At 39.7% G+C, this 24,095-nt stretch overlaps 2 protein-coding genes across 7 annotated transcripts in view; one reads left to right on the top strand and one right to left on the bottom strand.

Annotated features, from left to right (window-relative positions):
* Positions 1-4,623, bottom strand: part of LOC122979284 (microtubule-associated tumor suppressor 1 homolog) — a 67,439-nt gene extending 62,816 nt beyond the window's left edge. For 3 of the 5 annotated variants that reach the window (XM_044346624.1, XM_044346625.1, XM_044346619.1), the window contains exons 1-3: positions 4,373-4,623; positions 3,077-3,135; positions 2,787-2,844 (exon numbers count right to left, since the gene is read on the bottom strand). The gene's annotated coding sequence lies outside the window, so the exon portion shown is untranslated. Of the gene's footprint in view, positions 1-2,786; positions 2,849-3,076; positions 3,136-4,372 lie in introns of those variants that run through there. The other 2 variants (XM_044346620.1, XM_044346622.1) reach the window with 2 other exon arrangements.
* A 5,274-nt stretch (positions 4,624-9,897) lies between these two features.
* mtmr7b (myotubularin related protein 7b) lies at positions 9,898-23,862 on the top strand. 2 transcript variants are annotated; one of them, XM_044346628.1, is made up of 14 exons: positions 9,898-10,231; positions 11,169-11,294; positions 12,803-12,965; positions 13,268-13,425; positions 15,032-15,160; positions 15,258-15,392; positions 15,491-15,623; positions 15,799-15,908; positions 16,840-16,965; positions 17,092-17,141; positions 18,615-18,815; positions 19,639-19,773; positions 19,934-20,060; positions 21,052-23,862. In XM_044346628.1, exons 1-14 carry the CDS (start codon positions 10,208-10,210, stop codon positions 21,424-21,426), a joined length of 1,992 nt encoding a protein of 663 aa, XP_044202563.1. In that variant the 5' UTR covers positions 9,898-10,207; the 3' UTR covers positions 21,427-23,862. The 2 variants fall into 2 exon arrangements, with proteins under 2 accessions (XP_044202563.1, XP_044202564.1); XM_044346629.1 differs by having other exon boundaries at positions 9,899-10,231; positions 19,934-20,109; positions 21,052-21,219.
* The last annotated feature ends 233 nt before the right edge of the window (positions 23,863-24,095 follow it).

Raw genomic sequence — 24,095 nt, forward strand, 5'->3', positions numbered from 1 at the left:
TGCAAAGCTTACTTAAAGTTTGAGCTTTTTATTAGACATATTCTCCATTTTTATTCCAAACATAAAATGAAACCAATTCTACTGTGCAGATTAACAGCAGCATAAAACCCATTTGTTGCACACACAGTGCCAGACTGGTTGTAAGATGGGTTTTACAGAACATTTGAAGTTGTAAAAGACACAAATTATTCTGCCTTAAAGCTAGTATTTAATGCAAACCTGAAGCCAACAACGGTGTTAATATTTTCCAGTATCACCTCCTGTAAGTGCTAAATAACTCTAGCTTGTGGTGTAGTCTTTGAATAGAGCCACTATGTACTAGCACAGACCTGAGATACCTTCATATTGAGGCCTGGAAAGGAGGAGAGCTGCTCAGTGCGCGTGAAAGGCAGCAAAACAACCAAAAATAGACTCCAGCCACAGACTGAGGAGAGTGTGAAGCATGCTCCTCCATCTGCTACAAGTTGTGTGACTTTAGAAACCCAGTGAAAATCCATTTATTTTCCATTTATTCTTTGCTGCATCAAAGCAGAACTCCTCTTACAGATATCCATAATCCCAGATCTAATCTAGCTTCCAGCTTTACTGCTTTGCTGAGTTTTAACCTCACTTCAGCTTTCATTTTTATCAGACAGAACTAAACTGATCTGTTGCTTTTGATGCTTGGCTTACAGTGATGTCACACACACACACACACACACACACACACACACACACACACACACAGAGGTAATGTAAGAGTGTATTCATAGCTGTAAGGATGATTTTATTCCATTTAAGTCATGCCAATGAGGAAGCAGGAACATAACAGCAGGAACCCGGAACTCAAACATTCGAATAATAAATACAGTGGTGTGTTCCATGTCGGGACATGTCAAAATGTCACGGCAGATTGATGCTACTCTAGAAGAGATAAGCCATTAGCTACTTTTGGTGTGTTTTTAAAATCAACCATGAACTTAAAGATGTATTAATTGATTTTGTGGCCACCTGAGGGAAGTGCAAACACCTGTAAATGTAACATTTACACACTATCGCCTCGTTAAGTTGATGAAGTTGGTGAACATGTTAGCAAACAATTACAAATCCAGCACACAAGGAGCAATAACGGCATTCATTTGGAGTCCATTGTTTCATGCAACCTGACAAATGTAAGTTCAATACTCACTCTGTCACCACCAACTCCTGGGTGAAATATCTGGCTCTTAAGCTGTTAAATGTTCCACTATGTTGACCAGCTAGTTGCTAACTTTGTCAAGTTGTGATTTGTTGCTGATCAGGTAGTGTTACGGTGGGTTTATCAGGGCTAAAAATGTCTGAAAAAAACAATGAGGCTGACGCTGTAAAGCACCCTATAGCTCAGGGTAACTGCACCCGGCTCAGATGCTAATTTTTGGTGGGTATGTCACTACATGCAACTCCTATCACAAATCAGTCATCCGACTCATGATTAATATAAAAATATTGAGTAGAGCAGCATTAAATCTATTACATGATAACACCTGTTTGTCACTTACACCACTCAGGGATCGTTCTTAAAGGTTTTGTAGGACAGAAAGTTTCCCATGAGACAGTGCAGATCTGAACCATTCAGTTTCACTTTGATTGACAGGTTACCATTGTGGTAAAATGACAAGTTAAATTGCTGATGAGGATCAGGGTTGGATCAGTAGTAGAGTACATAGCATCAAAGAGAGAAGGGTTGTCCTATTCATCTGTTCTTGTGGATAACAGCTCCATCAATCACAACAAGTTACCACGTTAATCCCAACGACAAGTCTGGGCAGAGGAGAGCCAACAACTACCTCATACACATGCACACAAAAATGCTCACATACACAGACATCCCTGCCCATGAACATAAACAGCCTCATCTGACTGCACAATCACACACTTGAACAAAGAGCGGATGGATTTAGACTTGCAGACACTTGGCACCTGATATACTGGCATCTTTACTGCCAACTGAGGCAAATGCAGTATAGTAAGAGAAAAGGAAGAAACACTTTGCATATGCAAGAAAATTTAATTCTTCAAGCAGATTGCATTAAAATTCATTTGCAACCCTCAACGTTTTAAATGTAAGGATTTTAAATGTGTGAGCTGCCAAAAAAAAAATCAATTTAGGAATCCCATTGTTGGCAAATCAACTCAAAGAGAGGATGAAGAAAGCACTACTGAGCAGAAGAGATCTAACTAAAGGTTTATTTGCAACAACTGCATTTTGAAGCTGCAAAAAGCTTTACACCAGTTTAATCAACCTACACCACAAGGTCAAACAGAAGAACATCCCATCCATGCAAAATGAGAAGTCAAAGTTTCATCCTGTAGTGTCACATATCAACACTGGCAGGAAATCACTGCATATAAAAGGGTGCAGGCTACTTTTGATAGTGTTTTGTTCCTCAGAGTTCTCAGATTAATTCTAAACGGGTAATTTCATTCTTTATGTAATCATCATATGATTGGGTGGCATGGTCCCCAGTCGTATGATCACTGATTTGTTTTTATTGTAACAAATCTCATCATCTAGTTAAAGATAAATCAAAAAATCTTGACAAGCACTTCATACAACAACACTAAACTCCCATTCTAAATCTAACCTGTGATGTCATGCACTGCAATACTATCAGCTGCTGGTTACAGTAGCAGTAAGTAATTAAAGACATGTATCAACCTTTGTAGGTGAACAAGGAACTGCAATAACTCTGGCACAGTGTACTGTAGTTGGTTTGTACAGACATGGATCACATTTTCACAATACACACGAGTGAGCTGTATATCACCTTGCATCTTTCGCTTTTTCAGGCTTGATAGCAATGTCCTTTGTTCAGTTCAAGGGGTCTAAAATAGAGGAAAAGCCACAAAGTGACTTTTGCAAGACAGACATTAGACCGTAGAGTGAACTACTGGTTGGGTTACTGGTATTGATCAACAACCGCATCAAAGGGAGGCCTGCATTATCATTTTGTTCTATGGAGAAGAAATTATCATTCAACACATTCAAGTACAGAGCTCACAATTCCTTAAAGTTGGCTGTGATAAAGCAGTAGAGGTGCATCCTCATATCACTCACAGAGAGAGCTCTGCCATGCCAAGGAGAAGCACCGAGTCTTTATTTAATCCCAGGCAGCCCTGCAGGATGATGCAGAGGACAACCTGTTATGTAAGACTCAGAATGCTGCAGCAGCAGAAATGTCCATTAGACAGTGGCAGACACTACTGCATGGTCACACAATGCCGCAAGCAGTAGGGTGGACATAACTGCATACTACCATTCATAAATGCACATTTGTGCTTGGCCTAAACAGCCAAACACAAAACATACACACATACATCATGTGCTGAATTTGTAAAATGTCAACATATGCAGTACCTATTCTAGCAAAAGAGCCAACACATACACCTGTACACACAACTGTAACCTTACCTGCGCGCGCGCACACTCAGACACACACACACACACACACACACACACACACACACACACACACACAAAATGGTACAAGCCATTTCATTGCCCTGATAGATCTGCTGAGGGTGCAGACATAATGACGTATTCTAAGGTAGGGTCTTATTGACAATACAGAGGGATGTAACTTTAACTGGGATTAAAACTCTATTAAGTCTGAAACTGTGTAATTGGCTGAAAATTGAAAAACCGCATTATAAGAAGGCGTTGACTTGTATAGCTTTTTTTTTTTTTTTTTTTTTTATAAATACTTGACAGATCAGCGTCAACTTTGTTCAGGGTACAAAAGACAAACGCCGACGTCACCTTTCCTCGAGACGTAGTAATTTTCTAGCACAGGCAGGAGGCGACGCCAAACTCCATTCAAAAATGTGTCAAATTTATGCTTCCTTATCTGCAAAGGTATAAATGTTAGAGCATAACTAATTTAGGCCACCCTACGTATTATTAGAAGCCAGGCTTTGATTCATCATGCAGTCAGTGCAACATAACAATACTTGTTGCGATAAAATCGTATTTTTGACAGTTGTTTTTACCTCAACAACCTACTGCTACATGAGGCTATATCAAGCATCATTAATACAATAAAGTTCAAATTTACTTTAAATAACTGGATGATTTTTGAATAATGGGTTTGCCGAAGTTGACATAAGAGTCTGTCAACTTCTGAAAGGCGTTAGGTTTGTTTTAGCGAGGTGCCCATTTTGCTCATAAACGAGCCAACATTACACGGTAGTATTTTTAAATGGAGTTTGGCGTTCTCTAGCTTTGGGCTAAACGGCATTATTTCAGGCTAAACACTCGTTAACATATCAGGATAGTTGGTGACAAACAGTATAAAGTCTCTCATTCACAACAAGACGACAGTGCGGAGTAATAACAGGCGTTAAACTCACTTACCGTCGTCAGCAGCCTCTGTGTGGGATTTATTCTGAGTAACCTGTCCGCAGCTTTCACCTGGATACACCACGACCTCAGCAACACTACCTTTACATCCGATATCCAACGCACACCCTCCAAATCCCATCTAAGATATGCCTTCAGGTCCAAATGGTCCATATGACTACAGTCTTTTCAGAAAATCAGTGACTGCTGCAGTCCTCAAGTCTGATGGGCTGAGTCACGAAGGAGCCCAGACACACACACACACACACACACACACAGGAATACACACCTGTGGATACACAACAGTTAATGAACCAATTAAACCATCACACTTTCAGCCTACTCATAATTTCAGGAACTATATTAATTGGCGGAGGAATAATAGCCTGGCATCATGTAACGATAAAGGTTTTCTTAAAAAGTTATTGCAATGGTGATACTGTTGTTTAATATAATCAAGAAGATAATTGTTTTATACTAGCTGTTATGCTCAACAAACTTTTTACATGTCTTATAATATTATTATATAATTTTACATTTCATTATATTTTTTTCATTATTTTGTTTCATTTGATTTTTTTTAAATTTCTAAAATAGATGCTAAGCCTCCACGTACCGCAGTACATGTACACGTGCTGTACAGATTGTCACATATACAGTCAGTATCTCACCTGCTCTGCCCATTCATTTCTAACACTGCCATCTAGTGGCCACATGAAGAATGCTTTAAATGGGTTTAGAGAGGGCATTAGTTCATACTCTGTTAAACACACCGCTGGTCTCTCAATCATTTACCTTACTTACCCACAACACACACATGCATACATACATACATGACTGAGACCAGGAAACACTTCACTCCTCATATGTGCACATGTTCACACTAACACATTTTGAGGAGCCTAAAAATAAAAAAATACAATGACTTACTTTCAGTCGTATTTCCCTGTAGAAGAAATAACCTGTAACTGCTCAGTAAAAACTTTCATACAATTTCACTCAGCCATAGTGTATCAAAGGTTACTTTAAACAGCTTACACTTGGAGTGACTGTTGTGTACATTGTCACTGCCTGACAGTAACTGAGTAACTGAGTGTTAAACTGAGACAATTTCAATAATGAAATCATGTAAAGGTATCAGGTAACAGTACAGAGTTATAATGTAATAACAGCAGCCTCACAGTCTACTAACAATATAACAATCTTACAGAGAATATTAATGTACAGAGTAAATGCTCAGTTGTGTAGCTGTTTTAGCTCTGGAGGTAAATCATTTCCAAAATCAGAAATACGACTTTAGACTTTAAACAGCAGTTGACAAAACAACTCATTAAACTGCTCTGGATAAATGGATAATATGAATGAATGGATGAATGAATGAAAATAAGCATGGAACAAAGGCCCCAACTTGATTTAAAACATAAAAAAAAATAGTAGGCTACATTTTTCTGTAGAAAGTTCAATTCAAACAACAAGCAGTAACTGTTTCCACTGGTTTAATGGGACAGAGTGTGGTGATGTGGATAGAGGTTACAACAATAGCTGTACAGTGGAAAGTCAGCCTAAATATGAATAATCTTGTATTCTGATGTATTTTGACAGTATAGACCAGTGGCGGCTGGTGACTCAAAAAATTGGGGAGGACAGGAGGAAAACCAACATGGAATCTTACAACAAACTGCATCATACTATATCATTGTCCCCACCTGATGAAATCGGAGGGGTAGGGGGCAATTTTATATGCTAATAAAACAATTTGCTTTCAAAAACAAAAACCCCTGAGTGGTGAAGCATAAACATATTGTTTCTAAACAAAGAAGTGCTCATTTTAGCTGCGGAGTGGTTCAGAATGTGTCATTTTACCAACAAAGCAAAATTCAAATTTATAGTATTGTTCTATTGTTACAACAGATTTATGTTCTCATCAGAAACAGACAACATATCACATGATTTACATGTGTTTCCTGTGTATTTTCTTAGTATACGGAAATATATAAAGTACCACAAAGCTTATAATCTGATACAGGTACAGATCAGTGCTGAATACTAGAAAGACTGAACACTAAAAACATTCACAGATCTAAAAGTGTAGGTTCACATCAGAAAGTATTAATGCATGTATCAAATACATGACTTACACATTCTGATCTATGTGCACAACATACAAAATATAGTCTTCAAAGTTGACATGTTAACACTTATTATTCTAGTTACTTTAAGCTTATTACTCAATATAGATTCAGCTTAAAAATGAACTGAAGAAATTCTCACAAGCCAGCAGCCAGACCTCCTGCACACTCATTCACTAATCACACAACATCAACAGCTGACTTAACAACCACTCAGTTAAAAACTGGATCATTCCAAATGAATGAGTGAGTCCAGACAGCTCACTGTAACTTCAACAAGCAAACTACCCACAACACATTATATGATCTTTGCTGCATTCTTGTTAAGGAGATAAATTCACACAACAGCCACAGAGAAATATTTAACCACCAGAGATGAAATTAGCGACCAAAGAGACAGAGAAAGAGAAGCTGTATCTGACTCACGTTATCTGACGTCTTCTTCTTTCTTTCATGGAGATGAAGTATTCATGTCATAGCATCCATTTGTAGCTGTTGGTCATCTTGTTTGTTAGTTAACAGAACTTTGTGGCTGCTGCTTAACCCGTCTGATATCATTAGCAACAATGACAAACAAGCTAACTCTCCTGGTTGTTTCTCCGGTGGTTTCTTTCTCCAGCCTCCCCAGAGGCGTCCTGCCACTGCTGCGTTGCACAGTCCAAATCCATTCTCCTAAAACAGTCCTAAATAGTCCTTCCATGGATGTATAAAGAGTCCTTCAGGCTGCTACAACAAGCTAACTGTTGCATTGGCTAACGCAAGGAGCTATCTTCTGCTGCTACTCTGCCTTACAGTGGAGAGAATTGAAGATGAAATCTTGAAACTATCATTGGACCAACGCAATGTCAATATCACATTCTGGTTGTTGATTGGTTAGGGAGGATGTCCTCCCTTGGAGCGTCATTTTACATGTCTTGGCCAATCATAGTTTAGCATGAAAAAAAGTACATTAAATTGATGTAAGAGATCCCGCAGTGCGGAGGACAGCAGGCACCCGTCCTCCTCTGCCCCACACTCCACCTCACTCTCCCCCACCACCACTTCACGCACACACTGCTCTTTCTCCTCCTGCCCTGCAGGTGTTGCTGTTGAAGCATTTTAACCAGAATTTCAATAATGGATTTTTTCCAAAGAAGAGAGAAAAATATTTTATAAATAATACTGAGAATTGGTAATGGTTTATTTCAACCAACTATTCTTTTTTACATTTTGATCTCCCTCTTGCCTCTCAAAAAATAGAGGAGGAGCAACCTCCTCTGCCTCTATGGACCGGCCTCCACTGGTATAGACAGATGTACTTTGGGTACATTTAACTGTAACATTGTTTTTACAAAACGCCTTCCAGAGCAACAAATTCAAATACAGAATCAAAATATCAAATTTTAAGATTCAATGGCAGAGTTTGCAAGAACACAGTCTGTCACTGTGACAAATCAACTCCTGTTTTCTTCAGTCACAGGTTGAGACCTACACAGCAAGCATGACAACATTTCATAATCACCTTAACTGTTTGTCTGCACTTGAGTGTGTGTTAACACTGCAATGTGACTTCCACTTGCTCTTCCGGACTGCTGTGCAACACACACTTATGACAAGACAGGCTAATGCTGAGCCTGTCTGTGAACACTGATGAAGTGCCTCACTACCATTTAAGTAAAAAGTGAGGAAAATTAATCAAATAGAGAGAAAGATAACTCTAAGTGAGCACCAGTGTCACAGAAAAGTGTAAAATATAGCTATGGAACACAGTTAACATACACAAAAGCAAAAAGTTTATCCAAGTGCATTTAAGTTGTGATATAAAAAATGAAATAATATAACAGACTTGCATATTTCTGATCTCCCCAGCCATGGATGGATCACTGAAGTGGGGGTTAGAAGACTTAAATTTATAATACTAAAAAACACAATATTATAATGACAACAATTTAGTAAGTAAGTAAAGTTTATTTATGTAGCACCTTTCACAGACACGGGTCACAAAGTGCTTCACATGCACACAAAAGAAACAATAACTACAGTAGATAAATCAAAGATAATCAACAAATAAAACACATAGGACAAAAATAATATCTATTTGAGTACAAAAAATACAAAGAAGAAAAGAAATATTTGTCATCTACTGCGTTGAAAACACTCAAGCGGGAGAGGGTGGAAGTTGCGCACGCGCAGCTACGAATAATCCTTGGGAGCTCACGAGCACGCGCTTGGCACGAGCCTGTATCAAGTTTGTCAAGATTAATGATTGGTCTCTCATTTACAAATTCCAAAATAAAACTCTTACAGGCGCCACGTGTTTTTTTCTGCAAAAATGTACTGAACTAAGTGACTGTATTCATTTGTTCAAAATGTATCATTCAAACATTTCCATTAAAATGTCTCTATTAAGAATTGATGGTGTCTAGTTAGTTTTTTCTACCATTTTGTTTGTTACATTCTGTATTACATTATTTCTCTCCCTTTCTCTCATGTTTCATATAACTATAGTCAGCTTGTGTAGCAGTTTATTCTGTCTCTTGTTTTACTTATTTCATTTATAATTTTATATATATATATATATATTTTTTTTTTTTTTTTTTTTTTTTTTTTTTTTGTCACATCGGTTCCACCCCTGTTATCTTTTTTATACTGTTACTCTTGATGCTGTTTGCATTAAGAACTAAATTAATAAATTAATGGGAATACCAAACAGAATTCCAGATGATTTAGAAGCCTGCAGTTTCACAATTTAAACAATATTTTATGCTCATTGGTACTCTGCGATAAGATACTGTCACTGTTTATTGAGATATTGTCCCGTGACTACTCTTTTCACCTGCTTCAGTAAAACATCCCTGGATTGGTCCAAAATACTACTGCTAAACTCTTGACCAGGTCCTCCAAAAGGTCTCATGTGACACCGATTCAGACTGGTGTTCACTCACTATCAAATTAAAAATCCAACTGAAAGTTCTTGTTATCACCTGGAGAGCTCTGCATGGTCAGGCACCTGCCTACATTAGAGATCTACTGCAGCCCTGTGTCACCAGCAGGTCTAAAGGTCCTCTGATCAGGGTTTGCTGTTGTTCCTTGATATAGGTTTAGAACTAAAGGAGACTGTGCCTTTTAGGTTGTGGCTTATAAGCTTTGGAACTCTCTACCTTTGGATTTGGGATCTGTGGACTTTGTGGACACCTTTAAAAAGCAGCTCAAGACTCATTTGTTCAGACTTTCCTTTGTGTATTTTTTCTATTTTCTATTCAATTGTGTTTTTATTGTGTTTTGTGTCTGTACGTGTGTTTATGCTTTATTTCCTCTGCTCTATAAACACAGTCACGTGCTGTTCAGGCTTCAGGATGGGAACAAATATGAGAATACTGGGTTTTATTTTGAAGGGTATAACCGGAGGCTGTGCGCACTATTGTCGTCATGGTGACAGCAGTGTAGTACGCAGCTGTTATCAGCGTCATATCTGTCGGAGACAGGGAGACAGGCAGCTCCGGTACCGTTAACAGGGGGTAGTGTGTGTGTAGAATCATTTCTCCTCCAGTTTAACCGAACACAGCCCGGACACAGAGGGCGGGAAGCATGGAGAATATTTCAGGACAGTGCTGGAACAGCAGCCACGCAGAGTACAGCTCGTTTGTTGACGTGAAACGGGGAATATAACCACTGACGGTGAAAACCACAAAACACGTCGGGCCACTCTTTCTCTCCACCTCCACCATTTTGGTTGGCAGTGATGGAGCACATCCGGACGCCCAAGGTAAAGCTCGGCTTTTCACCGCCAGAGACGTGGCTGTTGTGTCGCTCGTCTTTGTGTCTTCTCTGCTGATATGCCCTCCCGTTTAGCTTTCTCTTCCTCTCTCTCCATCCATCCTCTCGGTACACTTCGTGCTGCTGCAGGCTTGAAACCCTTGTGTCAGTGCAGCCCAGTGCATCATCTGCTGAACAAACAGTTTGCCACCGTGTTCACAGGAAACACTAAAACCTCGCTCTGTCCGATAATGGACACCGCCACTTTGCATTGTGGAATAATTGACATAGCTATAAACAAAACTGGCGCATGTGCTGAAGGATGCTCGTGTGCTCTTGCAAACATAGGCGTTCAGATATTTATTTTATTATTCATGGAATATGAATATGTTTTATACTCAAGGAAATCTGCCCTCACACCATGACGCTGCATCGTGCTGGTCACCACCATTTTCCTCCTGTCTGCCAGTCTGGCAAAGGCACACTGGCCCCCATCCTCCTAATTACCACATCATCAGGGTCCCACTGTCTTCATACAGGAAATAAACGGGTTAATAGTGCACGCAGAATATGCATAAATCTGTAATGACACATGCATTAACAATACACACACATAACAAGTTGTTACATGCCAGCACCAGACTCAGGTATGTAGGTTCGTTGTTGCACACAAACACACATTCCATACAAAAACACTAGTTAAGGAATGACCTTGATTTTCAGACACACTTTAATTTGAGCTCAATGAACATTATGTGTAATCTTTTGAGTCATGCCAGGGATACTGAGCTGTTATTACAGAGTAATTATCTGTTTTGTGTTCATGTGCATGCCATTGAGTGTATGGGTGTTCCTATGTTATCTTTCTCAGTATGTGTAGTGTTCGATCTGTGGGTGTTTTTCCATCTCTGACCTTGTGTATATGTGTGTGTGTGTGCCTCTGTAAGGTGGAAAATGTGCGTCTCCTGGACCGGTCGTCAGGCCAGAGAAAGGCCAGTATTGGGACGCTCTACCTTTCTGCCACGCACACCATCTTTGTAGAAAACAACCCTGAGACACGCAAGGAGACCTGGGTAAGCCAGAAGTGGGGTGCCACATATGTCACAGTCAAGGCAGATACGCTTAAATGTTATTATTAATAATTTGGACACTGTATTTCTGTTTATCCTCTGTCACATCACTGCCTGCTTGGACTGACTGAAGTTGAAGGCTGGCTTTCTTTCTCCCGTCCTTTACAGACTCATATTCCAATTAAAGTCTTATTCTGGATAGGCTTTTTATATGCATCCTCAGTAATAACCTGCTTTGAGATATCCCTCCATCCAAACATCCCACAGACATGCAGAAATTTGTTCCAACTGCCAGTGGACAGCAAAATGAGGACATGTTGTGACTGAAATATGATCTGCAGAGAAGCAACAGTTTGATGAATTCTGACACTTCCTCTATCATAGCAGGATTACTTCATATGTATCATTTCATTAGATGTTGACAGAAATGCCAAAATATTTTCTCCAATCAAGATGTCAAAAGTACTTTTTTCAATTATGAGAATAACAGCTGAATGAAACCGAGGGATTTGAGAAGATAATTTGATCTTGTCATCTTTTGATTATTGAAGGTAGGCTGGATAGAGAATGCAGTGTAGCTGTAGGAAACATCAAGCCGTGTTCATAAACCGAAGTTACTGCTATAGATGTTCTGATTCACATCATGGAATTCATTGCATTCAAGAAATGTTTTTGTTTATTTCTCAATTATTCAACATGAGATTATCACTCTTTAAAAATCTGGTAAAAGTACATTAAGTAAAGCCAGCACATACAGGAGAAACACATAAACTCACTTAAGCATAGAATTGTCATGAAGACTGGCCACTGGGAAGTTGGCCATTTTTGAGCTTCAGTGTGATTTGAGTCAAACAGAGTGAACTCTTCATGTGGCGTGTTCATATTTTTCAATCTCACCAGTCTTTTGAAAGCGCTGGTATTACCTCATCTCTGTCATGACTGTGTGACTACTGAATTTCCAGACACAAGATGGAAAGATGTCACTCTTCCCCCTTTTCAGAACTCCTTCAGGAGGTGGATGAGGAGGCTGCCTTGTCCCTCTGGACATGATTAGATAATAAAGGCATCCAGGGGTGTCAGATTTCACCCAACGGGCGCTGACTGTGTCGACTGGATTAGCAGCAACAAAGAAGGCAGACTTCAATTATCTTGTGTCACAAAACAGCTGCTAAAGCAACTACTTCTTCTACTTCACTGCGCGGCTCTCACCTCTTGTTAGAAAAACCCAGAAGCTTCCCCATAAACTGATGTTGACATTCCTTCCTGAATGTTTTAGGTCACAAGACGGATTACACAACAGTCTGACACATGTTGGGCGTTATACTAGTTTTCGTTTTTTTATATTGCTGATTGATATCACTGACTTCCATACTCACAGTTAGAAACCTTACATTTGTTATTCACAGTCAGATAGAGAAAATGAAGCAGTGTGTGTGTGTATGTGTGTTTTATGTGGGTTTGGTCCTCCTGTGAATGTCCTCAGTGAATAATAGGACAGGTGTGTGTTTCAGGTGTTGCACAGCATGGTGAGCAGTGTGGAGAGGCCTCCCACGTCACCAGCAGGAAGTCAGCTGATCCTGCGTTGTAAGGACTTCCGAATCTTCCAGCTCCTCATCCCGCAGGAGAGAGACTGTTTGGATGTCCAAGCCTCATTGGTCAGGTTGTCACGACCAGGTGTGTGAGTGTGTGTGTGTGTGTGTGTATATTTGTGTGTGTCAGCGGGTAGAAATTTGCTTTCATGGACTCCAACACTTGTTAGACCAGGGTGTCACAAACAGGTGTGTGTGTGTGTGTCACTCTTACAGTATATTGAACACATAAAAAAATACTCATTTAAAATCATCATCTCCTCTCCTCTCCTCTCCTCTCCTCTCTCATCCCCTCCTCTTCTTTCTTCTCCTCTCCTCTCCCCCTCTCCTCTCCTCTCCTCTCCTCTCCTCTCTTCTCCTCTCCTCTTATCTCATCTCCTGTGACAGAGAAGTATAGTGAGCTGTACTGCCTGTCCTTCAATCCCAATGTGAACAAGGAGGAGAGAGAAGAATCATGGAACTTCATGGACCTCATGGCTGACTACAAGAGGATGGGAGTTCCTAATAACCTGTGGATTGCTACAGCAGCCAACAGTGAATACAGGGTCAGTCACATGTCCAGAGAAAAACACCAGCCACAGAAAAACAGTTATTATTTCCTGGATCATAACACTAAAAACATTAACTGATATTTGAAATAAAACGTATTTAAAAGGAATAGGAAGAGATTGACCAGTCATTTGGGAAATCCCGAAAGGAGTAATTTTATGCTGAATAATATTGTTATAGAATACTGTGCTGTTGTAAAGAGACAGCTGATTCTCCTATAAAACAGGATAGAGTTTAAGTGAAGTTTATTACGGTGATATATTTTATAGTCTTTAGCTGCCCACTTATTGCTCTCTAAGTGCAGTGAACATGCCTTGTGCTCAGGATATTCACAAGGTCAGAGATAAGATAATACAAGCCTCACTGACTGCTTATCAGCAGCTACCTCCTCTAACATACAGCAGCTCTCTTTAAAGTGAGCTTTAGAGCAAACATCTTAACTCACAGTTTATTACTCAATCTGGCGTCAGATTCATGCAATCATTCTTTTTCTGCATATTTATATTGATGGTGGTCTGCATATCAGCCTGTCCAATTTTTTAATACTTACTTAAATATATCAGAGATAGGCAGTCATGTTCCTTAAAGTGTTCATTGCACATTACAACACCATCAGTTTTTTCTCTCTGCTTCACTAACAAACATTGGTTTAAACAGAGAGAATAAAATCATGTTATTTCTTTGATGTTTGGACCAATAGTCTGCTAACCCCTAACATGACATGCACATAGCTGCCTATCCCTGATGTTGTCATGTGTGGACATTAATCAAATACTGTACAGTAGAGTAATGCAAAACCACATCTGGAACATCTTGAAATTGTCAAACTCTATATACACAACACCACAGTGCTATGATGCTTTACATTCGTTCTGGTAATCTGGTAGCAGGAGAAACATGAAGCAGCATAGTGACCATTAAGAGAAACATACTGACATTATTAAAGGATAAGGTTGGCAATATTCTGTATTTTTGTATTGTCAACATATCCCATGAAAAGACCAAACCAAACAACGAATTTCTTCCTACTAACAATTAATGTCTGTAAAGCTTCATTGTTGTCCAGAAGCTGTAAAAAACATAAATGAGCCACACTGTTGCGCTGGGTAATGTGTTTCTTTATTACCCACACAGACTGCTATTTATGTTGATTCCATCCCACATACTGTACGCCATCCTAGCAGCATTAATACGAGAGCATTAAATGCATATTAATGCCTGGTAGAAAGTAGTCTTTAAAAAATACATCTTTTGCCCTTGTGTGATTAAAATGTGCTTAAAAACAAACAAACAAAAATGCTGTTTTAGAAAATGATTAAACCTTTTAAACTACCTCTTCAGGAGGAGTGACTGAGTGACACAAATGGTTTGTCAGAAAGTATTAATAGACAAACTAACACATTGTTGTTTTAGTATTTCCAAGGGATTTGTTGAACAAAGAAAAAAATAGAACTAGCTAGCATGATACTTTAATCTTACATTTCTTGAATCTCCTTACAGGGAAGCCAGGAACATAGTTCAGCATGAAAAGTCTCATCACTGATAAATAATGTGTATCTAACTGGAAGCTCCTAACAGTAAAATACATCTGTCCTCTCCCAGGTGTGTGATACGTACCCATCAGAGCTGTTTGTTCCAAAGTCGGCCACACCTGCCATCATCGTGGGCAGCTCAAGGTTCAGGAGTCGAGGACGATTTCCTGCTCTGTCCTACTTCCACCAGGACACACTGGTCAGTGTGACACACACAGAGGAATAAATCTATCAATATATGATAATATGATGATGATGACAATGACGATAATGATGATATATTACTTGCCCTGCAGGCTGCAGTGTGCCGGTGTAGTCAGCCCCTGTCAGGCTTCAGTGGACGCTGTCAGGAGGATGAGATGATGCTGCAGGCTGTGATGAAGTCCAACCCTGGTAGTGACTACATCTATGTGGTGGACACCAGGCCCAAAGTAACACACACACATACTCACACTCAGACACAATTATAAATATACAATGAGCTGTAATATTCTCATATACGGTACTCTTTTTTTGTGTGTGTGTCCAGCTGAACGCTATGGCAAACCGAGCAGCAGGTAAAGGATATGAGAACGAAGACCACTATACCAACATCAAGCTGCAGTTTATTGGCATCGAAAACATTCATGTGATGAGGAGCAGCCAGCAGAAAATCATCGACGGTAAGAGTGTGTGTTGCATGAATGACAAAGTGGCACAGTGGCATGGAGACGGGGAAGTATTCAAGTTATCAGACAGAGCTGCTAACAGTAAATACACAAACTTCCTCTGATTGTATAATTTCCTATTTTCTCTCATGTTTGTGTGTAACCCTCCTCCTCTCTCTTCTCCACGTAGTTGGCGAGATGCGAGCTCCGTCCATGACTGACTTCCTGTGGGGTCTGGAGAACTCTGGTTGGCTCAAACACATTAAAGCCATTGTAGATGCTGGGGTCTTCATAGCCAGGGTGTGTACACAACCACAAACATATTCAATACTGAAACACACACAAACAACCACTTCCTGTTTACCTTAGCATGTATGCTACAGTATCTGGTAGATTCATAAAATCATAAAGATTTTCTGCTTTAAAAATCTGCTTTAAACGCAACTAAGCATTTAGGATAAGACTAAACAGAAGAGAATACACTCTTAAAAGGTAAACTCCACTGATTCTACACATCACAGTCTGTTTGCAGGTGTTTACAGGACTGCTTATGTGTAAAAATTGTCAGTTGGGGCTAAAGACAACAAGTTTGAGGATGAAATTCATCTGGGGGTGTGGACTTAGAAAGAAGTGAGGTTGTATCAACTCTGCTTGAGGCTAGCATCTCCAGGCTACATTAGCTGCTACTAGCATGACACACCTGAAGCGCTGATCAATCTGTCAACAATGACAACATTACAGGAGTGCAATGCTAAATGAATGGAGTACTATTTTAATGTGTAAACCAAAGAGGGTTTTTAGTGTTGGGTATCCATATAATCCAATCACATAATATAGAGAGAGAACTGTTAATGGCAGGTGACGTAGCGTGTTCATATTGAATCACTGACACATTGATGAGAAGACAGTAGTATACTTTCCATTAATGAGACAACTATCAGCCTCTGCTGGCCTCCAAAGCAGAGCTGCAACTGACACGATTGGTGCCACTGTTAATATGGATTACTTTTTGATTCGATAAATCATGTAGTCTACAAAACATCAAAATACAGTGAGAAATGCCCGTAACAATTTATTAGAAATTGCTTGTTTTGTCAGCAACAGTTCAAAACCAGAAAAAAACAGCAAATCCACACATTTGAGGAGCTGGAACCAAGAAGTGTTCGGCCTTCTCGCCTAACTGCTCTCTCTCTCTCTCTCTCTCTCTCTCTCTCTCTCTCTCTCTCTCCAGGCGGTGGCAGATGAGGGGATCAGTGTGTTGGTTCACTGTTCAGATGGCTGGGACAGGACAGCCCAGGCCTGCTCCGTAGCCAGTATACTGTTGGATCCATACTACAGAACCATCAAAGGACTCATGGTAACAGACTCACACTCAAACTAGTGTCCCTGCGTGGTCTCTAGGTGGTCTTTCACCTTCTCCGACCCTCTCCCTCTGCCTCATCGTCTCATTCCTGTTCACTCCTCTTCCTCTCCTCTCTCGTAGGTGCTGATAGAGAGAGACTGGGTTTCCTTCGGACACAAGTTCTCCCACAGGTCAGTAACCGGTAAAGTCTGACTTTAACACACACACTGTCTGCAGAGCAACACCATTACAATCATTTTGTGTTTTATCTCATTTTGTAAGACAGGGCCAACCGCTGTTACATATTTTGCATACAGTCTTGCAGATAGAATAGCTGTCCATAATAAAGGTCCCACATATCTGCCTGTAAAAGTAACACCAGGTGGCGGTGTGCAGTTTGTGTTTACTGGAAATCTGATAAAAACATGTCAGTTTGAACAGTCTGCTTGTCAAATGGGTCACACCAGTTAAAGTCATGTTTTAACACTACATAAGTTTCAGACAATGGATAAATAGAAATTGAATGTTACCTTTTAGGTGCAACTATAAAACACATCTGTGGCTCTGTGGATGCATGTTTGAGATCAGTGGTCTCTGCCAGTTGGTGAAACTTATGGTTCTGTTGTGAAGTAAGAACTTGAAGTAACCACTGTCATGATGGCAAATGAGAATAAAAGAATAGTTAATATACTGGAGTTGTCTTCGTGAAGGAATCCGCTTCGTTGAGTGTAGTTTGTGTGGAAACTTTTGTTTTCTCTTAAACCAAAATACTGGAAAACAAGCAAAAGCCAAGTTAAGTGGACATTTATGCATACAGATTATGTTCAAATATACTGAAATCGAAGGAGCACCTGGTTATGCAAATGTTGTTTGAACTCTCACTTTCAAATATCAAGAGGTGTGAAGTTGACTCCCACATTGCTTCCTAAAAACATTGTTTACTGATCATACGTAAATTATAATATTTAGCTTTACTTACTTTTTCAGATACACCAGTTTGAACAGTGACTGTACATTTATTTTTTCTGCCTCTAGCAAAAGTTTAAGGCACATGGATGATTAAAATCAGAGCTGTAACCAATACATATTTTTATTATTGTATAATCAATTACATTTTTATTATTGACTGGTCTTTTTATTATTAAAAAATAAAAACATGAACTACAACATGCTGTATAAAGTAGAAAAAAAACTAAATCAAAATCAACATAGAAATGTACTTACAAAACATAGAACAATACACAAATGAGAGAGGAAATAAGGAGAGTACATAAACATAAATAAGAAAAACAAACCTGGAAAATACTGTTGTTGTGGTTGACTTAGCTTCCCTTGCCTACTTTCTTTCCTTCACATCAAAAATGAACTGCTCAGCCAATAGCACAGCTTTATAACAATACAAGAGAGAAAACTTTGGTCAGCAGTTAATAAATTGAGTGAAAGTTAGAACAATTATCAAAAGAGATAATAAACATAGCTCTAATTCTTACAAAACACGTTTTTTTGTCATTTAATTGTCTGAACTATTCATGAATTTCTTCAAACTGATCTTTCAGCCATTTGAAAAGAAAAATGTTATTTTTTTTTTATAAATCAGTGTAATGGATGTTTTGAAGAGTATGTGTAGTGTGATGGACAGTAAAGAGAGAGCTCTCTCCCTGCAGGTATGCTCACCTGGATGGAGATCCTAAAGAGGTGTCTCCGGTCATCGATCAGTTCCTGGAGTGTGTGTGGCAGCTGTCTGAGCAGTTCCCATGTGCCTTTGAGTTCAATGAGCGCTTCCTCATCGCCATACACACACACGTCTACTCCTGCCAGTATGGGACCTTCCTTGGAAACTGCCAGAAGGAACGCAGGGATATGAGGTAGGGCTGACACACACACACACACATATACATACTGGATTGTCTGGACTTAATCTATTGTGTGACAGATGAAGACAGTAAAAACTATTGTAAGTGGAAACTCCATACACAAACACTGCATACATTCATATGCACACATGCCCCTTTAAGCCACAGATATTGTAGATAAAACACTTTCCACATCAAATTTCCAGAGTCAAATATGTACAGTTTTATTTATATTCTGTACTTCTTGACACTGTTGAAACTTATATCCGCAGTTTTATAGTTTATCTCATTGGCTGACGTCTGTTGCTTTCTTTTGGTCTGTAAAATACAGTTTATAACCATAAAAAGTCAAATCACATCTCTAACTTTCCAGGTCCTCTGCAGTTTAATTAGGATGCACACACATAAGACTATCATGTGACCTATTATATGACGCAGAACAGTAACATTCATATAATCAATTCATTTTTGTGGCCCCTTTGGCATCAGAATTATCCTGCCCTCAATGAACTTGTGGCACATGAGTCTGGTTGTCTGCCAGCAGAATTGAGGGTAGTAAAGTCTATTTCACTTTGGCTAATAGGATGAAAAGGAGCAAACAAGGTGCTGCCCCTCACTGATTTAGGCTTATAAATAAAGTATCTATTCAAATAAACATGTTTCTTAGTGCTGCTTGAAGATCCAGACAGGAGGATTCACTTTCTGTTTGAGAACATACTTAGAGAACCAGGCTCAGTGCTGCATCATGAAGCTGTGTGACTGCATTGTGTGTGTGTGTGTGTGTGTGTGTGTGTGTGTGTGTGTGTGTGTGTGTGTGTGTGTTGTCGGACGGCAGGCTTCGTGAGCGGAGTCATTCTGTGTGGCCTCAGCTATGGAAGGACAGAGCAGAGTTCACCAACCCTCTGTACAAAGCCGAGCTGAGTCAGACTCAGGGTGTCCTGAGACCCAACACCACCCCCTACTGCTTCAAGTGAGTCACTGCAGCAAACACACACTACCGGATTCACAAAGTTCATTTATCTGAAAAATCTTAAATTGATTTTTCTGATACCTGCAGATTCTCCCAAATCTACATAAGAAAAAAAAAACATTCTGACTGCTTTCCCATTTTCTCCTCCTTTTTTCTCCAGAATGTGGAAGGGTTTATACAACCACGTGGAGAAGTCGACGCCTCCCCGCCAGTCGCCTGCTGACTTCCTGTCTGCCGTGAGGGAGGAATCCCAGCAGCTGGAGGAGGAGCTGACCAATCACCAGGAGGTACCGCCAGGAGGAACCGCCCACCACCACCACCCGGGCTCCAACCAAGGCATACAACACACAAAGACACCGTTGTAACACCTCCATAGTAACCCTTCAACTCCTCAACTTCAATATCCATCGCTCCAAAATCAATCTTTCTCTGACAGAGTGCAGAGCTCCCAGATGATATATTTTAGGTTTAAAGAAACTACAACTACCATCTAATTTTGGCAAGAAGTACTGGCATTTTTCTTGCTTTAATTTATCTTTATTTTTTATGCCTCTGCTTTCTTGATCAGGCATTGTTTAAATTAAAAATATTTTATTCGTACATACGTATGTACAGTAAATAAAAGTAGTAAATAGTCTTATCAGAAAGTGTGTCTGCAACAGAGAAGAGATGAAACTCTGGTGTCTCTGGCCACATCTTTGCCCACCGCCAGAGAGACATTTCAACTGAAGAGTCCAATCAAATCCAAACTGTCTGTTCAGTCGCAGTGAGAAAGGACCAACCAGACCTGCAGCAGTTTATCACTCTTATCCTACAAGATTTTAGGGTATTGAGGTAGAATTGTTATGTTGTAATAGTATCTTCAAATTATTCTGATGCTATTTGTTGGTAGATGGTAACAAAATAATGAATTTCCAAATCCGACATGAAGTATGAGGATGTTAAATGTGTCGTTTGCAGCCGATGGAAAAATAATTACTTACAATTATTTGGATGGCTACCTCCCAGGCTCCCATCTTCAGGGAATAACTTCATTTCTAGTACAAGCAAAACTGTGTCCGTTGAAAACATTCACTGATACTAATCCTAGAGTTGTTGACTGACTCTAGTGCTGATGTCCAACTCTAGAGTTCAGCCATCCACCATAACTAACACTTCCCACCTCCTAACCCTGCAGCACACTGAATTAGAGAAACACTTGATACTGATGAATGAATGAAAGACATCTCAGCTAGTTAAATAAAGTGTATGTGTTGTTCTCTCTGTTTGTCTCTGCAGAGGATAGCAGCCCTGACAGGGAAGCCAATCATGTGGGAGAAGATCAAGGTTCCGCAGAGGAAGACTAGCCGCCAGCGTCAGAGACACTGCGGGCCGGACCCGCCCACCACTTACACAGACCCAATCACCAGCCCTGCACAGGACAACGGTCATGCACTCTCCTCTGAACCAGCCAATCAGAAAGCTCAGACGAAGGACCCCGCTCTCACCCTGCCTCTAGGGCCGCCTGTCCAGCTCAAGAGTCACGACCCCGATGATCTCTCCACCTGCAGCGACCTGGAGTCGGGCGTGGCTGACCTCAGCAGCCGCTCGTCCAGCGGCGGGGACGACGGCAAGGACCCGTACACGGATGAGGCCGCCTTCACCACTGCCTGACTGGAATAACGGAGCTGGAAATCACTCTCGTAGATCCCCAAAAATATTTATTCAAACACATGTCGGGGAGCAGAGAAGACTGTGACGAGTAAAGATGGCTCCTGACTGACTGAAAGGCAGTTGCATTTTATCTCTTTTTTTCTAGTAGACAACTCTAGTTTGTCTCATGGTATAAAGGGAGTCACGGTGAATTAGGGAGAAACCTCACTGGCTGTTTATCATTTTGCCTTCTTGACGAAGGCTCTGTTTTAATCTGACATTTTTTGTGTTGCACAAAGCCAGACAGCCTGCTTTTTTTTATATGTAGATGCTGTTTTTAGGTGGTCTCAATTACTGTCATTTGTACTTTATTTAAGGGATGCACTATTGCTGTGAGGTGGACAAAAGGTAGATGGAACCAGCCTGAAATAATGTACAACACAGGCCTCATGAGAGGTTCAGTGAGTAGAACAAACACACTGCTGCTGCACTCACAAGATAATTCAAACAAGTGGCTTCCTGACATGAGAAACACATAACTCGTGTCAGTATTTCTCAAGATATTTCATTAACGAACACTTCTCCTCAAACAAATCTAAAATGAATTTGCAACTGCGGTGTAAGATAAGATGTATTAGGAGAATAGCTATAATCATTTTCCTCCCATGTGTTCCTTTATTTCCCACATTGTTGGAACACATTTTGAAACTTTTAGACACACTAAAAGCAGCAGATGTTTGTACTCACAACCTAACCTGCTGTCAGCGACGTCATATCTCTTTGGATTGTCCTTCAGATATAACATGGTTATTCCACAGCTAAGACCAAGTAACCAGTGGCCGCTAAGTCTTCCCTGTAGCTCAGCAGGAATATCATTAGAAATAAAACTAACATTGTTTCTCTGGAAAAGGAATGTCATTAGTTCAGGTAGAGGAAAATGCAAGTTTGAGGGCTTTTTTTAGATGGTCATCAGCCTTTACAACTGAGCGCAAGAACAGATCCAGAGAGTTGCTGCTGGAGAGAAAATGTAAAATGTTCTGTTATATAGTCTAAACACTGAGAGGCCAGCAAGCCGACAGCATAAAACCTGTCCGTTTCTTCCCTGACCAGAACTTAGATGAAGCCTAATTTTTGTTGCATTCAGCTCTTAAAATTTTTAAAGATATTTAAATCCTCCTTGAATACTTTTTAAAAACAAATATTAGTTAACAACCATGAATGCTAATATACAGTATTTAGGTTTTAAGAGTTACACATTATAGAATATACACTATAACTTAGTTCATATTAGAAACAAGCAACTTCAAAGATATGGAAACTAAGTTAGAAAAGTGTAGAAGGGCACTTTTAAAAAAAAAAACATGTCTGTTTCCCAGCTATGAGGCAGATACAGGAGAAAAAAAAGACAACAGGAAGGAAACATGAATGCAGCCTGATATCTTGAATCAGTCTAAGCTGTTGGTCATTAACCAGAGCAAAATGTGAACAAAATTATTCATGTTTACATCAAAAGATGAAATACTGTATTTTTATTTGTGTTTTTGTGTGCAATATATTATTTTAAAGCCATTTTTTTCTTCATTATGTTTCAGTGTACTGTATAACATTCTGCAATGACCTGATATCCACACTGATGTAATACGATTTAAGACCTATCGAATCCTTCAGATAAGAAAGCGTATTTCATGAAGTCCAGAGAGGCTTGTCAGATAGCTGATGTTTCAAATGTCATTATATAGACAGAATTTATCATTTGTGTCCTTTAATGTGATCTTCAACTTTTTACATTCCCATGTAGATGGAGTACCAACAGTGAGAACTCTTCTGAGAAATGTTTAAGAGATGTAAACACGTCTCAGTTTGTTTCATGGTCTCTACACTGTCCAAGTGCATTCCATATTATAACAAGCAGACAGTGTTTGTCTGTGTGGTATCTACTGTGAGAGTTGACCTATCAGAGCACATTGTTGTGAAGCTGACAATGAAAACCAAATTTGGCTCCAGGTGAACATTACTGCTTCACTGTAGGTGTGAAGAAAGCACTGAATGTATTCCAAGCGAATGCTAACTGAATAGCTTCTTAAAGCTACTGACTGGTGACCCAACACTCTGACTTCCCAACATTAATAGAGTTCACAAATTTACTCTATTCAAAGCAGTGGAGGAGTGTACTGGTGCACCAGGTTAGAAAAATTTGACTTCACTGGCCATGGCAGGAGTGCTGGCATACAAGAAGTTAAAGGAAATGCAGCCAGTGTGTGATGAGAGGTGTTGCAGCATAGCTGTGAACAACATCAACTGAATCTGATGAGCTAAAAATTCCTCGATCTCTCCTTCTTACCTGTACATTTCACTGTAGACTGTGGTGTGTATGTGTATGTGTGTGTGTGTTCTGTATCCATTGATGTTAATGATATATCAATAAATGCACTGTTTAAGGGAAACAACAGAAATACATTTGGCCTGATGTATTCTTTAACATGACATATATTTTTTTTTAAAAAAGCAGCTTCAGTACCAAAGTTCAGCAAGGCTTTTAACCTGTAAACACCTCAAATTTCTGCTGCTGTTTTATTGGTTCATCACAGTGCCAATCAATGTGAGAAAAGACACTGATGAAGAAAGACTTGTGGATGCAGGTGCAGTTTAACAAATGACATCCTAGATCAATACACTTTTAATCGTCCACT

This window comes from Thunnus albacares, chromosome 3 (genome assembly GCF_914725855.1).
Source record: "Thunnus albacares chromosome 3, fThuAlb1.1, whole genome shotgun sequence".
Lineage (NCBI taxonomy): Eukaryota > Metazoa > Chordata > Actinopteri > Scombriformes > Scombridae > Thunnus > Thunnus albacares.